A 21,253-nucleotide genomic window follows, 5' to 3' on the forward strand; every position below is an offset into this window, starting at 1 on the left:
GGTGATTAGAAACCATTCCTCAGAACATGAGCGATTATGTCTGCTCGTTTGAGAATTAGTTCGCTTTGATGCTAACTAAACGTCGCACTGTAAAAGGAGGCTATAAAAACAGTTATTGGGCGTACTATGAATCAAAGTGAGTGTTCATAGATTGCAAGAATGGATTGTCCTCCTATCTTTGATAGGATATGGTGTTGTTGTGTAATAAGGCCTCTCGGAGAGTTAGATACTATAAAATGCATGGCGGTGCTCAGAATGGTTACGCTTAACCTTCTGCAAAAGTTTGACAGTTGAACTCTGTAATCCGAGAAACACTTCTGGACCTAATAAGGATGGCTTGGATCTTACCTTATGTTCAGTAAGTAACACTAAGTGACAAAGGAATGTGGATGCACACTTGTCTGAATGACAAGTGGGAGATTGAAGGAAATATGTACTTCACCCAAGGTGCATTAAGTCTAATACCAAGGTTCAGATTAATTGCGAACAATTAATTCAGTGAGATCAAGTGATCGGAACAGCTAGCTGGAGCAATGCTTCCGATCAGTGAGTTCTAATGGCTATTAAACTCACAACTTACTCTTGACTTAACCTACAAGGTCACACCAATGACACGTAACAGATCACCGGATTAAATGAATCGGAAATTCATTTAATAGCTTTTCGGGAATTAAGTTGGAAACGTATTATACGATACGACCTTGCATCGGAATCGTATATCGTATCGCGAATATTCGTAAGCTAGGCGAGACGAATAAATCGTATCGTACGACGGTGATTCGTCGTATACGAAACGATAAATAATATATCGGAAATGTATTAAATCGCGAATACGAGGAGCGGCCCACGAGCCGAGTGCACGAAGCACTCAAGCCCCATGGGCGCGCGCGCTAGGCGAGCAAGCAAAGCAACGCAGCAGCGAGGCCCATGGCCGAGGAGCTGTGCGCGTGCGGGCCGAGACCACAACACAGCAGCAGCAGCGCGGCCCACGGCCCAGCTTGATGTGCGTGTCCGTGTGATGGGGCGCGGGGCTTGCTAGCCGGCCTTGCCTCAAGGCTTGGTCGGTTAGTAAGGTTATGTAAATAACCTTCTAACCTCTTTCCAACTAATCATAACACAATACACACAACCCTGGGAGAAAACAGAGAACCCTAATTCTCTTTGTGCCTCCAAGGTGTGTTCATCCCAAAAGCAAAGTATCTTGATCGATTGTCTAAGCTACGATAATCAAGACGGATCTGAACGTGTCGGTGAACCAAGTAGAGGAACGACAAGTGGAGTCCTTTGTTCATGTTCGTTGACAGATTATTGTGGAAAACACGCTTCGAATGTAAGTTTGCTTAATCTGTGCTTTATACATGTTTCCTGGCTTTGAGGATTGTTTCCGCACATGTTATTATGTTTAACTGTATTCCCCTACACTTGCCGGATTATTACAAATCTCAAGTCTTTGAGACCAACTAAGACGAGGCCCTTGCATATATTTGTAGAGCTTCTTAATAGAGAACTTGTTACTTGATAGGAAAGGTTGGAAACCCCCTTGAGTTTGGACACTATCTCTGCATTGCAGAACCTTCTTGCACGCCCACGACATTCCACTAGGAATTTCCATTGACCATATGTCCTTGTTCTTGATATAGTAGGAGTGCAAAATATCTATCATCCTAAACATCCAAGTCAATTGCACAAATTATTTTCACTCAACAAGTAATTATTAACAAATCCTTGTAAATAGAAATTTAGTTGTTTTACCTTAAGCTCGACATGATAAAAAACCATATGTCTTCCATGTTGTGACTCCAGTCTTCCCAATAATTACAGAATAAATGAACAAATGAATGATGTTAGTTAAATACCTAAAAAAATATTCCATTCTTCAACTTTATCAACTGACAAACTAGGTTGCACGGAAACGTGAAACGAAAACGGATACGTGATAACGGGGAAACGGGGACAATTTTAAAAAATGTAAGATACGGGGAAACGGGCATTTAAAAAATTAATTTAAATGAAAAGTAATATACTCCATATTACGAGTATTTAGTTTTTTGCTTTTTAAAACAAAAAAATACGAAGTACAAACAAATACTCCGTAAATAAAGTAAAGATGTAAAATATTATTTACCGTAGTCCATAGGCAAAAGAAGAAGATAAGTATTGTACTTGTACTCAAATAAACAAATACTCCATACTTAGTGATAAAATTATGGTGGTCCCCACTCCAAAACCCAATTCACCTTTCGAGTACCTCTTCCCCTTCCTTCCTCGTATTTTTACAGATCTAAATATTCCAAACCAGCTTTCATGATTTCTTAACCTTCCCTTCATCTGCAATTCTTCATATCTCCAGAGGAAACGTATTTTAGAACCCCAAAACCCGTATCCCTTGCGTTTCCGGGTAGGTTAAAATGGTGAAACGCCTCAGAGTAAAAGGAAACGTTTTTGTGCCGTTTCGAAACGCGTTACTGTGTTTCACGTTTTCGAAACGGCAAATTTTAGATTGTAGCCGTTCCGTACGTGCATTATAGCTGACAAATGCCTTTTGAACAATTAGCAATAGTAAGAAATCCTAAGAAATATAAATACAAGAATAACACCATACCCGATCCCAATTATTAGCCAGTAGAAATTATGCACTGTCCCGTTCATTGACTCGCTGACTTCGCCATCTGAGATAATACCCTGCTCGTAGACAAAGGAGAAAGATCCTCGATTTCTGACATAGAAACATTTGCACTGCTGTCAATAACTGGAGCAATCTCACTGGTATCTGTGTGGTGATCTGAATCAGCTTCGTCTGTGTTGTGTGTTGAATCAGCTTGATTAGTTAATGCAATTTCCCTTTGTTGCAATCTCTCCAATCTACACAGCACATCTCCCATTGAAGGCCTATGAACACTCTTAGCCACACACTGTTCTGCAATATCCCTATATTCCTGAATACAATCTGGTTTGATAGTTCCTTGGAGATGTGGGTCAATAATCTGTTCAAGGTACCCATTTTTGTTACACTCTCTGGCCAATTCGACTAAATTCACCTGCTACTGTCTTATCAATGGCAGGTCGTGCACAAATAACCTCAAATAATACGGCTCCGAATGAATAGACATCCAACTTTTGGGATAACTGCATACTCGAGAGGTATTCAGGATCGAAAGTGCCTTTAATTACACTGCTAACACAAGGTTGATTAGGCCCGGGAGCAGTCCTAGATAGCCCAAAATCTGCAATTTTACCATTGAGGTTCTTATCAAGTAATATGTTTTGGGACTTGAGATCTCGATGAATAACCCCGTTTTCATCTTTTTCAGTATGACCGGTACCAGTATGGAGGTAAGGTAATGAAGACCCTTGGCTGTTCCAATGCAAATCTCAAGTCTTTGAGACCAACAAAGACAAGGTTTCTTTTCTTTTCCAGAGAGATGACTCTGAAGGGTCCCATTCTCCATATACCCATACACCAAAATCATCTCAGAGTATTCATCACAAAACCCTATCAAAGAGACCAGATGCCTCTCTCATGACATTGAACCGTGAAGGACTAAATTCCCTAAGAATACAATTATCAAAATTTTGATTTTCTTAAATCAAAACTTTTAGTACTGAGCGGATAAAAATGCAACCTAATGAAATATCTTCCTACTCGGCCAATTGGAAGTTTATATTTTGTATTTCCTTTGAAAATCCGTGCTGTCTTATACAACAACGACCTGCTATTTTCGGAACAATTCGAAAGAATATGATTTCCGGTTGTCAGATACTCAGTGGAATAAGTATCTGCCATGAACACACGATCTCCAATTGTGGTATTAGATTGTGATCCACAATCTATTAAAATATTACCCCCAAAAGCCTTGTACGACACACAAACTAGTAACAAAACCCAATAGAACAAGATACCTTTAAAGGCAATTTCTGAAACTCTCCTGCAAATCAAAATCTAACATTTGTAACTAGAATAACAAATACATAAATTAACAATTTGGGTCCTCAACCAGATTATTACTACTCGTAACCAGTAAGCTATATTTGTTCTATGTAAAATTTAGCACCAAATTTGTTATCTGCAGGAAGTATAGTGCTAAGTTTTAATCATTACTGCTCCTTACACTTTTCATATATAGTGAACTCAGCTAAAAGATTGTGAACAGTTCCACAATAACAATGTCATTAAACGATCTTTAATTAACCCAAATACCATAAAATAGGGAATCTAATAGTCTTCCTAAATGTAGGAGTTGTCCAATAAGAAAGGGTAGTGCATTTTGATGTTCCACCGCATCAAGTCATTAACCTACTGCATGAGGACATAATAGGAATAGATTTGACACCACTAGTTATTCAATTTTTCTTTATTTGCACAAGGTTCTACCTTCTTTTACATCCAAAAAAAATTAAAAAAACATTATGCTGCTAAAAATCGTCTTTTTATAATAAATATACTAAAATACAGTATCGGCTAATAGCATGTGCACCCTAGGTCAAGTGCACAGCGCCTCTAATTGTGGAGGAGCCACCTTTTTTACTTAAGTTTTGATTCCATTAATTAATTTTCAATGTTTAAGTAATTAATTCATATACATAAATGTTTGGGCGTTATGTAATTTTTTTCGATTACTAATCTCTAGTAGAAGCAAATGGATTAAGGATATCAATTTTTTTTGTGGGTGTTCTCTTTTCGTGTTTGTGTTTTATTTGAACCATAGAATATGTATTTTTACAAGATAATTAGTTTATTTGGTGATTATTTATCCTCATTCTCAGGTATTTATTTTTTACATTTTTAAGTTAGATTATGTCAAATAAATAAGAACATTTGGTCTATGAAGTCATAAACAAGTGAACTTTTTGATTTTTTAAGGATGAAATAGCTATTACTCCTTCCATCCCATAATACTTGCACCGCTTTCTTTATAAAGCCATCCCGGATAACTTGCACCGTTTCTATAAATGGCAATTTTTTTTAATATTATACTTACCCATGGACCCACCTATATCTCTACTCCTTTAAAAAACACATTAAAAAGTGAGTCATTTCCCACTATCTCCTCAAAAAGATGACACATTTTCCACTATCAATATTTAAAAAATACTCCACTATGAACTACCGTCTAATTAAATAAAAAGTCAATTACATTGCATTAAACTCTGTATCGGTTAAACAGGTTCGAGTATTTCGAGACGGAGGGAGTAGCTTGTTACTTGTTAGTGCGTATTATAGTGACACATATTCATTTTATCTTTATCTCTATCATGTTCAAATTATTTTTCACACTCAGACACATTTAGTATGACAAGATATACATAAAGAATAAAAAGTACCCCAAGAAGACTAGACCACGTAGTGGAATTCTACTCGGTAGAATCTCTAAGGGACAATTTTAATTTTTATATATGTTCTCAAACTTTTTAAGATGTGTGGTAATGAATTTAAAACTTTGGATTTCCGAAAATAATACCCCGTAATAAAAATTGTATTTACATCGGCCAATCAAAACTCAATCTCAGATTTCATGTTATCTAGTATATTCATATAATTAAATGTAGAAAGTATTCTTTTTCCTAAAATAGAAAGGTTGTTGGGACTGTGGGGATATTGAACAGTTATAAGCACTATCTTTGGTACGAGGGAAACAAACTATTTGTACTGTTTATGCCAAAATTCGTATGGGGGCGACTTTCGGCTAGGGTCGACACTAACTAAGCAAAGAATCAATGACACAAATAATGAGGCACGACACAGAGGAGTGTTGACGCGGAAAACCCAGGAATAAGGTAAAAAACCGCGGATAGCTATGAGGCTATCAATCCACTAAGTATTCTATATGATTGTTTATGCTTTTTCTTCTGAGAATCGATAATTGAGATCTCAAGTACAATAATGAATGATGAAACAGTTTATGACTTAAGAGTTTCGAGCCTTGAGTGAACGTGGCCTGCTTATCATTATCTTCGTCTTTTTATAGGGTATTCTCAACGGTCTAATCGGTTGAGAAAATCCCACAAAGATAGGAGAATCTTCATCACACGTTTCTTCAGCCTTCAACTGCTTCCGCGCTTCTCGCGTGAGTCTTGGACTCGTTCTTGCTAGCTTGACGGCGCTGCCTATCATGGGCTTTAGGTCAACTTATCAGCCCGTTTCTCGAGGACGCGTCTCAGTTGCTTGTACTTTGTCGCCTGTCTTTCGTCGGCTGTACCTCGTTGTATGATGCTACGTCGGACGTATCTCCCTGGAGCTGTGTTTACCTGCGACACGATACGACCTGGCTGACACGACACGACCAAACGTTAGAACGGTTATGTCGTTAGTCCAAAAAGTGGGATAACAGTTTGCCCCCAATTGTGAATTTGCGTAGTCACACAAAGCAAAAGAAACAATTCAAATTAAAAAACCGTCTTCAACTGCCTAGTTCGTGGGATAAAACCGTTCAAAATTCTAGAGTAATAAATACCAATTCACGACATGCAATAAAGTTCTTCACACCAAGTTTTTCGAAAAAATTTCTAGATCTGAAAGCAGGAGAGGGAAGAGGGAGGAAGCGAAGTCGATTTTCGCACTGAGTTTGTTCGATTTTCAGGTAAAATTTGCTTTCTTTTTCGATTTCCTTGTAGATTTTTGTAAGTGAGATGGGTAGATCTAAGTCGGTTGTAGCGAGAGGAAAGGGGGAGTCGGGTTCCACTCGGGTTAAGTCTCTTAACCCGATATATTCTACTGTGGTGGATCCGGCGGCTTTTGTTGAACTTGCTGGTTTGCCGCCGTCGGCGGAAGTGAAGATTCCCGGCTCGGATGAGGAAGCCTTTGATTGTCCAGAGGGGTATGTGGTTATGTATGAGTATCCGTTCACAATTGGCTTCAAATTTCCTTTCACTCCTCTAGTTAGGTCCTTTATCGAGGTTTTCCATTTGAGTCCGGGTCAGTTGATGCCCCAGATATGGCGGGTTTTCACGGTGGTGCATGGAGTTACTGCGGACTGGCGTACGCCGTTTGACCTGTCTGATTTGATGTACTCTTACGACCTAGCACTGCAGAAGTGTTGTAGGTATACCTTGGTTACGAAGAAGGGGAAGACGAACTTAGGTGTTGGTTTAGGTGTGAACGACAGGGGTTGGCAGAGTCGTTTTGTCTTTGTAGGCAAAGATTCTCTGGGAGATAAAGGGCGGTTTCTGGTCGAGGGATGGACGATGGAAGGTAAATGTGTCGTTTTATCTTTGTTTCTCGTCGTTTTACTGAACGTTGCCTTACTTGGTTTTGTTTTGCAGTTGTCAAGGGGTCGTCGTTGACTGAGTTGAACGCTGATTCTGAGGATAAGTATCGGAAGTTCTTGGGTTATTCTGTCGAGGATAGGTCTTTCAGTCGCGACGGAGAGTTTTTAGACGAGCAGGCGGTGGACCGGTCAGGCGACGTCGCCGAGGAGGAGGAGATAGACGAGGGATCAGGTCAACTGACTCGTCGTCGGAAAAGGTTGGATTTGCTTGAGGAGGTAGTGGCAAACTCGTCGTCCGCCGAAGGTGAAGTAGGTGATATGGCTGACAACTCAGGTATTTGTCGTTTGTTTATTTCGGGGTTTGTATATATTTTTGTTTTTGTTTTGGATAATGTTTGACCTTTATTTTTTGTATTGGGTGTAGAGCATACTCTTTCGTCTCGGCCTGTGTCGAGGATGTCTCAGAGTGAGATTCAGGAGCGTGCAAGGAAGCGACTTAGGTCGTCCTCGACTTCTGGTGGACGGGGTATGACGGTTGTACCTCGGTTTTCTGCGATAGGTTCATCGGCCGAGACGCCTGTCGTCATAGGAGCCGAAGGCTTTCATCCGATTGCTTCGTCGTCGCCTCCACAGCCGTTCAAGGCGTCGTCTGCTGCTGTCGACGTTAGTAAAGTGTCTACTTCATCGGCCAAGAAGCGACCTGTCGAGACGGATCCTGTCGAGGATACGGTTATCACTTTGCCCCCAAGCTTCTTGGGTGATGAAGAGGCGTCGGTTATATGGCCTTTCGCTGATCGCTTGATCTTGCCTACGACGTATCGACGATACCACGAGGTGGATCCTCTTCCTGTCGCGTCGGACGCCGCTGAGCTTAGTCTGCGGGTGAGTTTTACTTAGTTTTTTTTTTCTTTTTTTTTTTTCTTTTTTGTTTGTGAAAGATGTATGTTGTGTAAATCTGTTTTGGCATTGGCTTTGCGCAGGCGTCGCAGGCTGCCTTGGCCGTGCGTAGGCAGTGTTCGTTGCTGTGCGACGAGGTGACGAGTGCAAGGCAGCTGACGGCGACGGCGAAGAAGGCGGCCGCATCGTGGGAAGCGAAGTGGAAAGCTGCTGAGAAGAAGGTTGTGGATCTTGCTGCGGTGATTAAGGCCAAGGGTGATCAATTGAAGGGTAAGGATAAGCAGTTAGCCGACGTGGCTAAAGATCTGGAGAGAGTGAAGGAGGAGTTGACCTCGACGACAGAGGAATTGGATGGATTGAGGAGCTTGTACGACGCCCTGCAGGAGGAGGCGAAGGACGTCGAGGCTCTTGCTATATGGAGGACGCGGGCGCAGATGATGTATTCCTGCCTGATTGGGGAGACTAGCCTTTGGCCGTGCCAAAAGGAGGTGGATGACTATCTGGCTAATGGCGGTACCATGGCTGACCTGTCGGTGCCCGTGGTGGATCCGGAGGAGTTGGCGAAGACGGCTGACACTGCTAGTACTGAGGCGACGGAGGTGGATGCTGCTTTGTTGGTGGTGAGTGCGCCTGTTCCGGGCCAAGAGGGGGAGGTTTTAGCTGTTGGGTGCGAAGAGGAGGCCCTTGCCGTCGTTTCTCAAGACGAGACGGTGGACGTGGCGTCGGTGGAGGTGCCAGTCGTGCCCCCAGAGCAAGAGCCGGAGCAGGAAGTCGTGGTTTCTACTCAGGAAGAAGGGATGTATTAGTTTGTAGTTTTTGAATTTTCTGTTGGTTTTTGTGTTTTGTTGGTGAACTTCTTTACTCGTCGTCGGTGGCGGCGACGAGGTGGTTTGGATGACTTGTGTTTTATTTGTCGTCGGTAGTGGCGACGCTGTGTGTGGATAATGTTTAGTTTTTGAAATTTCGGAAGTCGTGGCCTTAGGGGTCGCGCGTCGTGTGTGTTAAGTTTGTGTTTCTTTATGGTTATCCCGTTGCGTTTTGATGTCTTAGTTTCGTGTAGCAGATGCTTTGCGAGTAATAAGTATTGAACCGACTGATGTGTAAAATCATACCTGCGTTGTTACTTCGTTGTCTCTTGCGGTCTCGCTCTGAGTCGTACGTTGTTGCTTGTGGATGTCATTCGTCGTGCGTCTTGCATTCTGCAAAAGAAAACAGGGGTCGCTAGGAGGATTGGCCGTTGGGGATGCCAACGGCCCTCCGATGCCTAAGTCAGTAATGGTTTTTAAAATAAAACGATAAAGAAAAGTAAAGACGACGATGCGGCGACTGATAAAATTGGTTACGACAAGGTTTCAAAAATGGTAGAGTTTAAGATGTGTGGCGTTCCAGCTTCGGGGGACCGACTTGCCATCTTTGGTAGTGAGTCTGTATGCCCCCTTTCCGACGATTTTGTCGATCAAGTACGGTCCTTCCCAAGCTGGTGCTAACTTACCCGCGTTCAATTCTTTCGTGTTTTGAAATACTCTGCGCAGTACCCAATCTCCTTCTTTGAACATTTTCACTTTGACATTTTTGTTGAAGCACTTTGCCACGATTTGTTGCTGTGACGCCATCCTTATCAATGCTGCTTCCCTGAGATCTTCTGTGTTGTCGAGGTTTTCGCTGAGTTCTACGTCGTTTTGCTCTGGCGTCATGAGTCCATATCGTGCACTGGGCAGCGTCACTTCAGGGGGAAGTACCGCTTCGCACCCGTAGACGAGTGAGAAGGGAGTCTGTCCCGTCGCCGTCCTAGGCGTCGTCCTGTTGGCCCATAAGATGGATGGCAATTCTTCTGCCCATCGCCCCTTCTTGTCGTCCAACCGCTTTTTCAGCGACGCGATGATCGTTTTGTTGCTGGATTCCGCCTGTCCGTTTGCTTGGGGGTATCTGGGCGTCGACGTCTTTAGCTCGATGTTCCATGTTTTGCAGAAAGCTCTTGTCTTGTCGCTGATGAATTGTGACCCGTTGTCGCAGATGATTTCTGACGGTATTCCGAACCTGCATATTATGTTAGTCCATATGAACGAGCATACCTCTTTGTCCCTTACTTGTTGGAACGCACCTGCTTCTATCCACTTGGAAAAATAATCTGTTAGGGCTAACATGAAGACCTTTTGTCCTGGGGCGACGGGCAATTTGCCAACGATGTCCATCCCCCATTTCATGAAAGGCCACGGAGTTAGGGTTGGATGCAAGAATTCGGATGGTTTATGTGTCATACCTGCGTGTCGTTGGCACTTGTCGCATTTGGATACGTACCTCATGGCGTCCTTAAGCATTGTTGGCCAATAGTATCCATTTCTTTTGATTCTGGTTGATAAGCTTCGTCCTCCTTCGTGTCCTCCGCATTCTCCTTCGTGGTATTGTTTCAATAGCGTTTCCCACTCGATCTCTTCGGCACATCGCATCAACATTCCGTTTGCTGATCGCTTAAATAGTACGTCCTGCAAGATAACATATCGTGAAGCTTTGAAGAGTATCTTTCTGGCGTCTAGCTTGTCGTCGGGTAGAGTTTCGTGCTTTAGGTAATCGAAGATGGGTTTGGTCCAACTGTCTGTGTTTAAGGTTGATAGGACGAGGCTGGCGTCTTGTGGTATGTCTTTTTCGACGGCGGGCGATAATAGGTGCACTAGAGGTATGGTCGAGAATGGTGATTTTCTGAGTGCGGATCCTAGATTGGCAAGGGCGTCGGCTTGCGTGTTTAGGTCTCTTGGGATTTGTTTGATGGAGAAGGGTTTGAATTTGGAGGTTAACTCTTTTGCTTTCTCGAGATACAAGGTCATTTTTAGGTCTTTAGCTTCGTAGTCGCCGTTAATCTGGTTGACGATTAGTTGTGAGTCACTGAAGATGTTGAGTCCGCTTGCCCCTAATTCCATAGCTAATGTCATTCCGGCGATTAGCGCCTCGTATTCTGCTTCGTTGTTAGTTGCCTTGAAGTCGCAGCAGATTGCCTGTGCTATCATGTCCCCTTGTGGTGACTTCAGTACGACGCCTAAACCTGCACCACGAAAGTTAGATGAGCCGTCGACGAAGAGTGTCCATATTTCTTCTATGTTGTTGATGAGTTTGACTTCGTCGTCTGCTATTCTTTCTAAGTCGGGGCTGAAGTCTGCCACAAAATCTGCTAGAGCCTGCGACTTTACAGCCGTCCTTGGTTGATACTTGATGTCGAACCTTCCTAGTGCCATTGTCCACTTCTCCATTCGACCTGTCAGTTCTGGCCTACGCATCACAGACTTGATTGGATAGTTAGTCATCACCACTATTTGGTGAGTTTCAAAATAATGCCTTAGTTTCTTAGCTGCAGTAACGAGTGCTAAGACGAGTTTTTCGAGGGAGGAATACCTGGTCTCTGCTTCCAGTAGTGACTTACTGATGTAATAAATGGGTAGTTGTTGTGCTTCGTCTTCTCGAGCTAGGACCGCGCTTACTGCCGTCGAGCTAACGGCTAAATAGAGTTGTAAGACTTCTCCTTCTTTTGGCTTGGATAGGAGGGGCGGCGACATCATGTATTTTTTGAGGTTCTGCAGGGCTGCCTCGTGGTCGTCGGACCAGTTAAACCCCTTGTTTTTGCGTAGGACGTCGTAAAATAATCGGCATTTGTCCGACGACCGTGATATAAAACGGTTTAGTGCCGCCACTCTCCCTGTCAAGCGTTGTACCTCTTTTATGTTCCGCGGGGATTGAATGTTGATGATCGCGCGCACTTGGTCGGGGCTGGCCTCGATTCCTCGTTGGGTGACGATGTAACCTAAGAATTTTCCTGCGGACACTCCGAAAGAACATTTAGTCGGGTTAAGTTTCATACCGTACTTTTTTAGTATGTCGAAGGATTGTCGTAGGTGTTCCACGTGGTCGTCAGCCTTCCTCGACTTCACCAGCATGTCGTCAATGTATACCTCCATTGTGTCTCCGAGTTGGTCTTTAAACATCTTGTTGACTAATCTTTGGTACGTCGCACCTGCATTTTTAAGACCAAAAGGCATGACTTTATAACAATAAATTCCTCTATCCGTTACAAAAGATGTTTTTTCCTGGTCGTCTGGGTGCATAAGGATTTGGTTGTATCCTGAGTAGGCGTCCATGAATGTGAGTAGCTCGTGTCCGGCTGTGGCGTCGACCAGGGCGTCGATGTGCGGCAGAGGGAATGGGTCCTTGGGGCAAGCTTTGTTGATATCTGTGAAGTCGATGCATACTCTCCATTTTCCGTTCTTTTTGCTGACGACGACGACGTTTGCTAACCAGTCTGGATATTTGACCTCTCTGATCTTCCCTGAATCTATCAAGTTTTGTACTTCTTCGTCTATGATTTTATTCCTTTCGGGTGCGAACTTACGTCGTTTCTGTTTAACCGGTTTGAAGCTGGGGTCGACGTTGAGCTTGTGGGTAATCACGTCTGGGTTAATTCCTGTCATGTCTTCGTGTGACCAAGCGAAACAGTCCGAGTTTTCTCTTAGAAACGACACTATCTGACTTTTGATGTTGTCAGGCAGTGAGGCTCCGACCCTTATGACTTGGTCTGGCTTTGTCTGGTCTAGTACTATCTCGTCGATTTGTTGGTCGTCGGGGTCGTCCGACGTCGACCCTGGCTGTAATTGCTAGATGGGTGACTTGGATGGTTTCAGTGCTGTCTCGTAACATTTCTTCGCATCCCTTTGCTGTCCTTTGATTTCCATGACCCCCCACTTGGTTGGAAATTTGATTGATTGGTGATATGTTGATGGCACTGCCTTCATTTTGTGGATCCATGGTCGTCCTAGGATGACGTTGTACGCTGATGGACAATCGACGACGTTGAACTTGGTCATCATGTTGACGCCTTCTGCGTATGTAGGCAGCGATATCTCTCCTACCGTCCGTAGTGCTTCTCCACTGAACCCTACCAGGACTGTTGATCTCCTTACTATGTTTTTCTCTTCTAATCCCATTTCTTGTAGTGCTTCCAAGAACAGTACGTTGGCTGAGCTTCCGTTGTCGACCAGTATCCTTTTGATCAATGCGTTTCCTATAGGGAGCGATATTACCAACCCGTCGTGGTGCTCCCGCTGTGTATCTACAGAATCTGAATCGTCGAAAGTAATAGCCATTGCGGTCAGGGACCTGTGTAGTGCGACCTCGTCTTCGGTTTGCCCCTCTTCTACGGTCTCAGATTCTCCCCTGTTAATTTTTTTAGCTGCAGAAGAGGTTGGTCCACAAATATCTGAACCACCGGAAATAACATTTACCACTTTATTGAACGGTGGTGGTTCTGGTCGCTCGCTGCTTGTCGCCGGGCCGGGCAGGGTGGTTTGCTCTTTGGAAAATGTTTCTTTTCCCTTGTCGCTCAACAGTTCCTTTAGATGCCCCCGTTTCAGGAGGTATGCGACTTCCTTTCGGAGGGAGATGCACTCCTCGGTTGTGTGTCCGTTGTCGCGGTGGAAGTCGCACCATTTGCTCATGTCCTTCATGGAGTCCGGTCTGTCGTTCTTCCGGGGCCATCTGACTGTTCCACCTACATTTTGAAGGGCGTTCACCACACCTCCAATGTCGACGTTGAAGCCGTAGTCGGAGATGTTGGGGTGTTCGACCCGCTCGTTCCTGTAAACATTGTTAGTATCATAATACTGATTGACACTTTGTACCTGGTTTTGCCGAACATACGGTTGGTGTCGCCAATTGTTGTTCCTTGGGGTGTACGATCTTCTGTCGTTGCTGCCCCCCGTCGATCGTTGAGATGCTGTTCGGATAACCTCGTCGTCTTCGATTCGCATCTGGGCGGTGGCCCTTGATCGCACCTCTTCGAAAGTTGCACAGGGGTATTTGGTTATTTCCCGGTATAGCTCCGAATTGGGGATGAGGCCTCTCTTGAACGCCTCAATAGCAGTCCTGACATCACAATTTTTTATACCAATTTTTTCACAATTAAAACGGTTGAAATAATCGCGTACCGATTCGGTTGGCCCTTGAACCAACCGATAGAGATCACTGGTTTGTTTTTCTAACTGGCGACTGCTGGCGAATTGTTGGTAGAAGGCGTTGATGAGGTCGGACAGACAGGAGATGGATCTGGGAGGGACGTTCGTGAGCCATTCCAACGCTGCTCCATCGAGGGTGCCACCGAATGATTTGCACATAACAGGTTCCACTAGGTCGTGCGGAATCCCGATCTGCCACATGCGCTGCTTGTAGAAGTTGACGTGCCTATAGGGGTCGGATGTCCCGTCGTACAGGGTGGTCCAGGTTGGGAGCCGGAGTGTGTGCGGAACCGTCACTCTAGCGATCGCTTCGCAGAACGGCGACGCGGCATATCCGTCGGTCGGCTCGGTCTCCACTGGTGTAGGTGCCCCGGGGAACCTGGTCATCAACTTCATCAGGCGGGAATAGTGTTTTGTCATGCGTGCATCCATCTTGTTCAGGCGTTGGGTCACCGGATCGGGAGCTTCTTTGTCTTCTTCCTCGCGGGTTTCCTCCTCATCGTCGGTCACGTCTTCAAAGTCATCGGGCATCTCGAACGTTAGCTTTTTTGGCTTCCCACCTTTGTAGCGGGACTGGTGCTTGTTGCTCTTTACAGATTCGAGCTCTTTCTGGAGGGTTTCATTGGATGCCCTCTCTTGGGCTAGTTCGGCTTGGGCTTTCTCGTAAGCCGCCTTCATCTCTGCGATCGTCATCTCTCCAGTAGTCATGGTGAGAGGGGTGCTTTTGTGTAAAACTTAGTTAATGTCCCCACAGACGGCGCCAAACTGTTTATGCCAAAATTCGTATGGGGGCGACTTTCGGCTAGGGTCGACACTAACTAAGCAAAGAATCAATGACACAAATAATGAGGCACGACACAGAGGAGTGTTGACGCGGAAAACCCAGGAATAAGGTAAAAAACCGCGGATAGCTATGAGGCTATCAATCCACTAAGTATTCTATATGATTGTTTATGCTTTTTCTTCTGAGAATCGATAATTGAGATCTCAAGTACAATAATGAATGATGAAACAGTTTATGACTTAAGAGTTTCGAGCCTTGAGTGAACGTGGCCTGCTTATCATTATCTTCGTCTTTTTATAGGGTATTCTCAACGGTCTAATCGGTTGAGAAAATCCCACAAAGATAGGAGAATCTTCATCACACGTTTCTTCAGCCTTCAACTGCTTCCGCGCTTCTCGCGTGAGTCTTGGACTCGTTCTTGCTAGCTTGACGGCGCTGCCTATCATGGGCTTTAGGTCAACTTATCAGCCCGTTTCTCGAGGACGCGTCTCAGTTGCTTGTACTTTGTCGCCTGTCTTTCGTCGGCTGTACCTCGTTGTATGATGCTACGTCGGACGTATCTCCCTGGAGCTGTGTTTACCTGCGACACGATACGACCTGGCTGACACGACACGACCAAACGTTAGAACGGTTATGTCGTTAGTCCAAAAAGTGGGATAACATGTACGAAGTTTGAATTAAATTAATCAAGCAGCTAAGTGTTGTGTTAAACTATTTTGTCACTGTCAAAACAAAAACAAAAGGCAATACTGAATACTCTACTTAATAGGCCTAGCATCTTTCTGGTCCATGCCTTTCAACTTTTATCTTTTACGAAGTATTTTAATTAATTAATGATAGGGAAGCTAACGAAGATAGAGTGTATGAGATTTTTAAATTTTTGTTTTTTGAAAAAAGTACTTCGTATATGAGATTATTTGAGAGTAATGCTAAGGCTATATGGAGTACTACAATTATTATTATTATTATTATTATTATTATTATTATTATTATTATTATTATGAGTTTAATAAGATAGACCAAGTTTACTTTTAACATTCACTCTAAAATCCTACTATATATGTCTAATTAAAGTTAATAAAGTCAACATAATTTGAACAGAACATGACCTAAATGTTTTTCACTTCGGTTATATCACTATCCATTCAAATAACAATCCAGTGTTGTTATTACTTGTTTAGTTTGAAATGTAATTATTTATTTTGACGAGGGAATAAAAGGAAATACATTTACCAAAAAGGAAAATTAGTCAAAATTAAACCATTTAATATTACAAGTTTCGCATTGCCCTTTCCCGTTTTAGTCGTTCTATCATTTTATTCAAATAACACAAATTCACAAACAATAAAAAAAAATATTACTAAATGAATTCAGGGCAACAAGTTTACGTAGTTTGAGTTTAATTAGTTGAACCATAATCATAGACTAAATTAATTTTCAACCCCCATTTATTCAGATTATTTTCAGGTCATCACTAAACAACAATAATAACATATAATGCTATAGTGAAAAAAAGTACCTTTCAGATGGTGTTAAGCTGATAATAAGTTGACCCAAATATTCAGTTAAGCTGACGAGATTGAATATGTGAAGTTGGACTAACAATTCTGTAGCCCAACAAATTTGACTATTCTGAACTTGAATCTTTGAAGATAGCTAGAGAGAAAATAAAATGGAATGTTTGATAAGTGAAAGGGAGCTAGAAACATTTCAGGCATTGGAATGTGGTAAATATCGAGTTGGAGAAGAATATGGGTATTCGATTATAGATTTATACAAGAAGAAGATGTTTGATTTATTTTGTGAAAGAGTTGAAGTGAGGTGAATAGGTATTTGTAGGGGACGACGGAGAGCAAACCCAATAGCTATCTCGTACGGTCTCACGCAGAAGCTGGGGACCAATTTTCCAATAGCAACAAATTAAAAGCCAATAAGGTTATAAGAATAATGCCAACACTTTGTTTCTAGCTACGTTTCAAATTCACGGCCTAATACAAACTACTCCGTATCAAACTAGACTCAAAAACTTGTCGTTGGAAAATTAATCTTTTTATTTTAGGAAACAGTATACGTTAGTTTTGGTTTAAATAATTGAAACCACTCAAACCACTCTTTCAAAATAACTAGTTGTTGGACCGTGCGCTAGCTTGCACGATTCCCAAGGTATATAAATTTAGTTTGCAGAAATTTTACGTAAAAGACTAACATTTACAAATTTATATTAAAGGCTAGAAAAACAATGTTAAAGTTCGATTTGAATGTAATTAATAATATGAAATCATACATACGTTTACAATATTTGTGCCATTCATATTGTAACATTCCACAAATAACATTGATAGGAGAGACAAGTAGAGGGCGGAGGAAAGGTAGGTTAGAAAGAGTGACGCGAGAAATTCGGCGGATGAGTTATTTGGTTCCTAACAAAAGGAAGAAAGAAAAGGCAAAATAGAAGAAAAAAACGAAAAAGAAAAAAGGAGACACATGGTAGGTATATGACCAAGGGTATAATTGTCCCCAAACTATTGATAAGAATAAGACAAAAATAAAATTAAGGCACAAAATGGGGGCATAATGGTAAGTGCACTATTGGGTGAATAATAATAGAAGTTCAAGGCTTTATAAGTGTTATGATATTCATTAGTTTGCTAACTCTAAAGTGCGCTCTACTACTTTAAAGATTGCGTATGTTATCATTTTGGTCTGCTCAAAACACACACACACACATAGACGTTTCAATTCAGATAAACGGATAGTTTTACTAAAAAAAAAAAATCAGATAAACGGATAGGGTTCCGGTCTTATTTATCGGTTCGAGTTGAAACGAGTTCATTTTGCTAACAATTAGCTTGGGTTCAAAAATTAACTGGTCAGGATGATTAAACACGAGTTCGTATCGGATTGGGTTCATATCATATTGTATTATATCAAGACGTGTTATATTAGGTAGGTCATCTTGGGTTGGGTTAGAACGCGTCGGGTTGTAAACGGTTTTAGCCGAATTTTAACAGGTTTTGATCGATCATATCGGATCGGGTTCATCAGATAACGGTCAGAATTGGGTCAGATTTAAAAAGTTTAGTAGGCCCTACTACAAAAATGAGAATATAGAGATGTTAAAATAGTTTTATAAAGCGCCTTAGAGGCACTCTTCTGCTCAACGCTTTATAAAGTTTATAAAGCGGTTGTAAGAGGCGCTTTATATGACTTATCATACATTACAGTGGTTTGAGAAAGGTGCTCTATATACCCTCCTTAAAATCAATAAATGAAGAATGAATATAGAGATGTTATCATACTTAACTGTTAAATAAATTTAATAGTATATAACAGTTTTCATAGACAATTGTCCTATATACTTCCTCATCTACATTAAGATACAAAATAGTTGCCGTAGGCAAACGTTCTCTATACCAATTTTTTTATTACATAAAACTATTGTTTCACCCCATTTTGGCCATTTATATTAAAATGCAATAAGAATCATTCAATTACCATGAACACTATCATGAACATGGGACACCAAAAGTGGTATTACCGAAATGCCCCTCCCCTCTTCCCTTATGTAATAGAGATAAGTGAAGAGGGGAGGGGCATTTCGGTTATCCCACTTTTGGTGTCTCCAATCAAAAAGACTAATATACCCTCATATTTCACACTTACATATTATTGTAAGTCTGATTATTTATTATTTTAATAAACTAATTAATTATTGATTTTAAAACTGAAAATCAATCACGAAAAATAATTACCTATATTAGCTATATATTTTTTGGATTTTATTATGTAAATCAATCACGTTAAATAATTACATATATTAACTAGCTAATTATACTCATGTATATTAGTTGTCAAAGATACTCCTAAAAAATCAGGCTTCCATCAAGAAATGTTCGTTGTATATATTCTGTGATTAACATCCATGCAAGACACACAATTCCATTCATTTCTGAAATCTGGGCTTCATCTTTATGTCATTTCTTAGGTCAAATTAGAAGAACAAAACTCAGGTACCTCGGAAACGTACGGAGAATCATTTCCATTCGACATAATCGGAGAATCTGAAGGCGATTTGGAATGAGGAAGACTGTGTGAACTCCTAGGGAGAATCGTAGCCATGGATCGAGAGTTCCTCTTCTCCGTCGTCATCATCGTGGACATCAGGAGAAATTTATTTAGGTTTTCTTTCAAATCGATCAGCAATCAAACTCCACATCTTTTGAGTTTAATCAATATCAAATTAATTGGATAATTCGATGGCATAAAATTGGAATTGCGTTTGGGAATGATAGATCTGGAAGAGAAGAATTTGAGGAGAGGGGATGATAGATCTGGAAGAGAAGAACAAAACTCCCCAAGGGAGTTTGAATTTTGGTGTGAAGAATTTGAGGAGAGGTGATGATAGATGTGGAAGAGAAGAACAAAACTCCTATATATTGTTGCACTATTTAGATATTTTTAATAGAGACATGGCAAATTTTGTTGTATATGAACTTTGTGAATATTATTGCTGGCCTATGAATTGAGGTGATTAAATGTAATATATATATATATATATATATATATATATATATATATATATATATATATATATAGAGAGAGAGAGAGAGAGAGAGAGAGAGAGAGAGAGACAGAGAGAGAGAGAGAGAGAGAGAGAGAGAGAGAGAGAGAGAGGCTCCCGTAAGAACACTTCTTACGGTGAGAACACTTTCATACGGTAAGAACACTTTCTATAATGGCATTTCTGTAATTATTATTAACAAATACCCCCAAATATTTTTTTCACGCAATTTTTTTTCATTTCAGATTCAGATTCCACACTCTCTCTCTCCAATTCCTCCCTCTCTCTCCAATTCTCTCGCCGTCGTTCGCCACCAACGCCGCCGGTCGCTTCTCGCCGGTCAATTCTCGTCGGTCGCTGCTCGCCGTGGTGGTTGTGGTTCAAACCAAAATCGTCATTCGAATAAATTGAACGAAATCGAACCAATTCAAACCAAAATTCAACCACCGGCGGTGGTTTTCATTATTCCGGCGATCATTCTCTCTCTTCAATTCCTCTCTCTCTCCTTTTCGAACACCACCAACAGCCGCTGCTCGCCTCTTGCCGCCGCAGCAATTCAATCGCCAATTCTCAATTCAAAATCAGGAATCATGAATCCTTTTCAGCATGTGTTCAAATCGAAATCGATTTCAATTGAGCAATTTCGGTAAGTTTTTTCGATCCTCCTCCTTCCTCCTCCAATTCTCAATTCGAAATCAATAGCAATCGGAAATATTCAATCGAATCGCTGCTCGCGGTGGAAATTTCAATCGATTGTTCCAAATCGAATTTTCAATCAATTGTTCAAAATCGAATTTTAAATCGGCGTTCTCATCTGATTGTTCGAATTTCTTGTGATTTCGTGGCTGAACTGGTCTGAGGTTGCGAGATTCGGTTTTCGTGGATGAACTGAAGGACTAGGTTTTCTGGTTGTTTGCGGTTGAAAGACATTTCTGGAAAATATACACGTATCTTGAAAATGCAAAAATTCGAACATACTTTAATAAATTTAGAACATACTTGAATATATTTTAGAACATGCTTGACTAACATTTGAACACCGTTCGTTGAATAAAGTTAGTACTTGCTTGAATAAATTTAAAACATATTTGAATAAAGTTAGAAATGTTTGAATAAAGTTAGAACATGTTGAATAAATTTTGAAACACAGTTGAATAAAATTAGAACATGCTTGGATAATTTAGAAATTCGCACTGTTTTGTGGTGAGAATTAGGGTAGCAAGAATTCTGCTGCCATGTTTGGCGGAGAGGAGAGGAGATGCGAAAGGGAAGAGGGTTTTTGTTTCGTTAGTTTAGCATTTTTTTTTTCTTTCCATTTCATTCGTTTTTTGGGTCATTTCAATTAAAAAAAAAACATATATCACAAATACGACGAGTTACTGGTCGTATCTAGAACTCTGGTCATCGTTGATTTTAGAGCAAACCCGGGAAAAAATTGCCGCTTTAATTATCACCAAACTAATTATATTTTTAACTAAAAATAATAAATGGAATAGATAAAGATAATAATGATCGAATTGTTGGGGAAGGGGAAAGTTTAGAGATTTTTAGAAAATTAAACGCAAGATCAAATTTTTTTTTCTTTATTTTTTGGTCTCTTGCAGTTTCAAAATTTTCAGAGAAATTAAACCCAAATTCTATTTTTCCTTTTGGCGGCAAGTAGTTAAATTTTCTATCAATATGAGATATTTTAGGATTAGCCCTAATTTTTATTGCAAATATTTAATTTCCTTCTTAAAAAATAAGGTAACACTTCAAAGTGTTACCATAAAATGTTACCTATTTTAAAAGTGTTACCATAAACTGTTACCTA

At 41.2% G+C, this 21,253-nt stretch overlaps 2 protein-coding genes and 1 pseudogene across 2 annotated transcripts; 1 reads left to right on the forward strand and 2 right to left on the reverse strand.

The window, feature by feature from the left end:
• Positions 1-1,323: 1,323 nt before the first annotated feature.
• LOC110776036 (receptor-like protein kinase HERK 1) lies at positions 1,324-16,711 on the reverse strand (annotated as a pseudogene).
• Positions 6,203-8,908, forward strand: LOC130469638 (uncharacterized). The gene is made up of 4 exons (XM_056839036.1): positions 6,203-7,189; positions 7,261-7,539; positions 7,630-8,087; positions 8,186-8,908. The coding sequence occupies exons 1-4, from the start codon at positions 6,628-6,630 to the stop codon at positions 8,906-8,908; spliced, it is 2,022 nt and encodes a 673-aa protein (XP_056695014.1). The 5' UTR covers positions 6,203-6,627.
• On the reverse strand, positions 12,740-14,803 carry LOC130469639 (uncharacterized). Its single transcript, XM_056839037.1, has one exon. It carries the CDS (start codon positions 14,801-14,803, stop codon positions 12,740-12,742), a length of 2,064 nt encoding a protein of 687 aa, XP_056695015.1.
• Positions 16,712-21,253: the final 4,542 nt, after the last annotated feature.

This window comes from Spinacia oleracea, chromosome 3 (genome assembly GCF_020520425.1).
Source record: "Spinacia oleracea cultivar Varoflay chromosome 3, BTI_SOV_V1, whole genome shotgun sequence".
Classification (NCBI taxonomy): domain Eukaryota; kingdom Viridiplantae; phylum Streptophyta; class Magnoliopsida; order Caryophyllales; family Amaranthaceae; genus Spinacia; species Spinacia oleracea.

What these genes read in the sequence shown, in the direction of transcription:
- LOC130469638 (XM_056839036.1), top strand. Translation starts at nt 6,628, where the DNA reads ATGGGTAGATCTAAGTCGGTTGTAGCGAGAGGAAAGGGGGAGTCGGGT. An exon ending in CGAGGGATGGACGATGGAAG is followed by an intron (nt 7,190 to 7,260) that starts GTAAATGTGTCG and finishes TTTGTTTTGCAG; the next exon opens with TTGTCAAGGGGTCGTCGTTG. An exon ending in CCGCTGAGCTTAGTCTGCGG is followed by an intron (nt 8,088 to 8,185) that starts GTGAGTTTTACT and finishes GGCTTTGCGCAG; the next exon opens with GCGTCGCAGGCTGCCTTGGC.
- LOC130469639 (XM_056839037.1), bottom strand. Translation starts at nt 14,803, where the DNA reads ATGACTACTGGAGAGATGACGATCGCAGAGATGAAGGCGGCTTACGAG.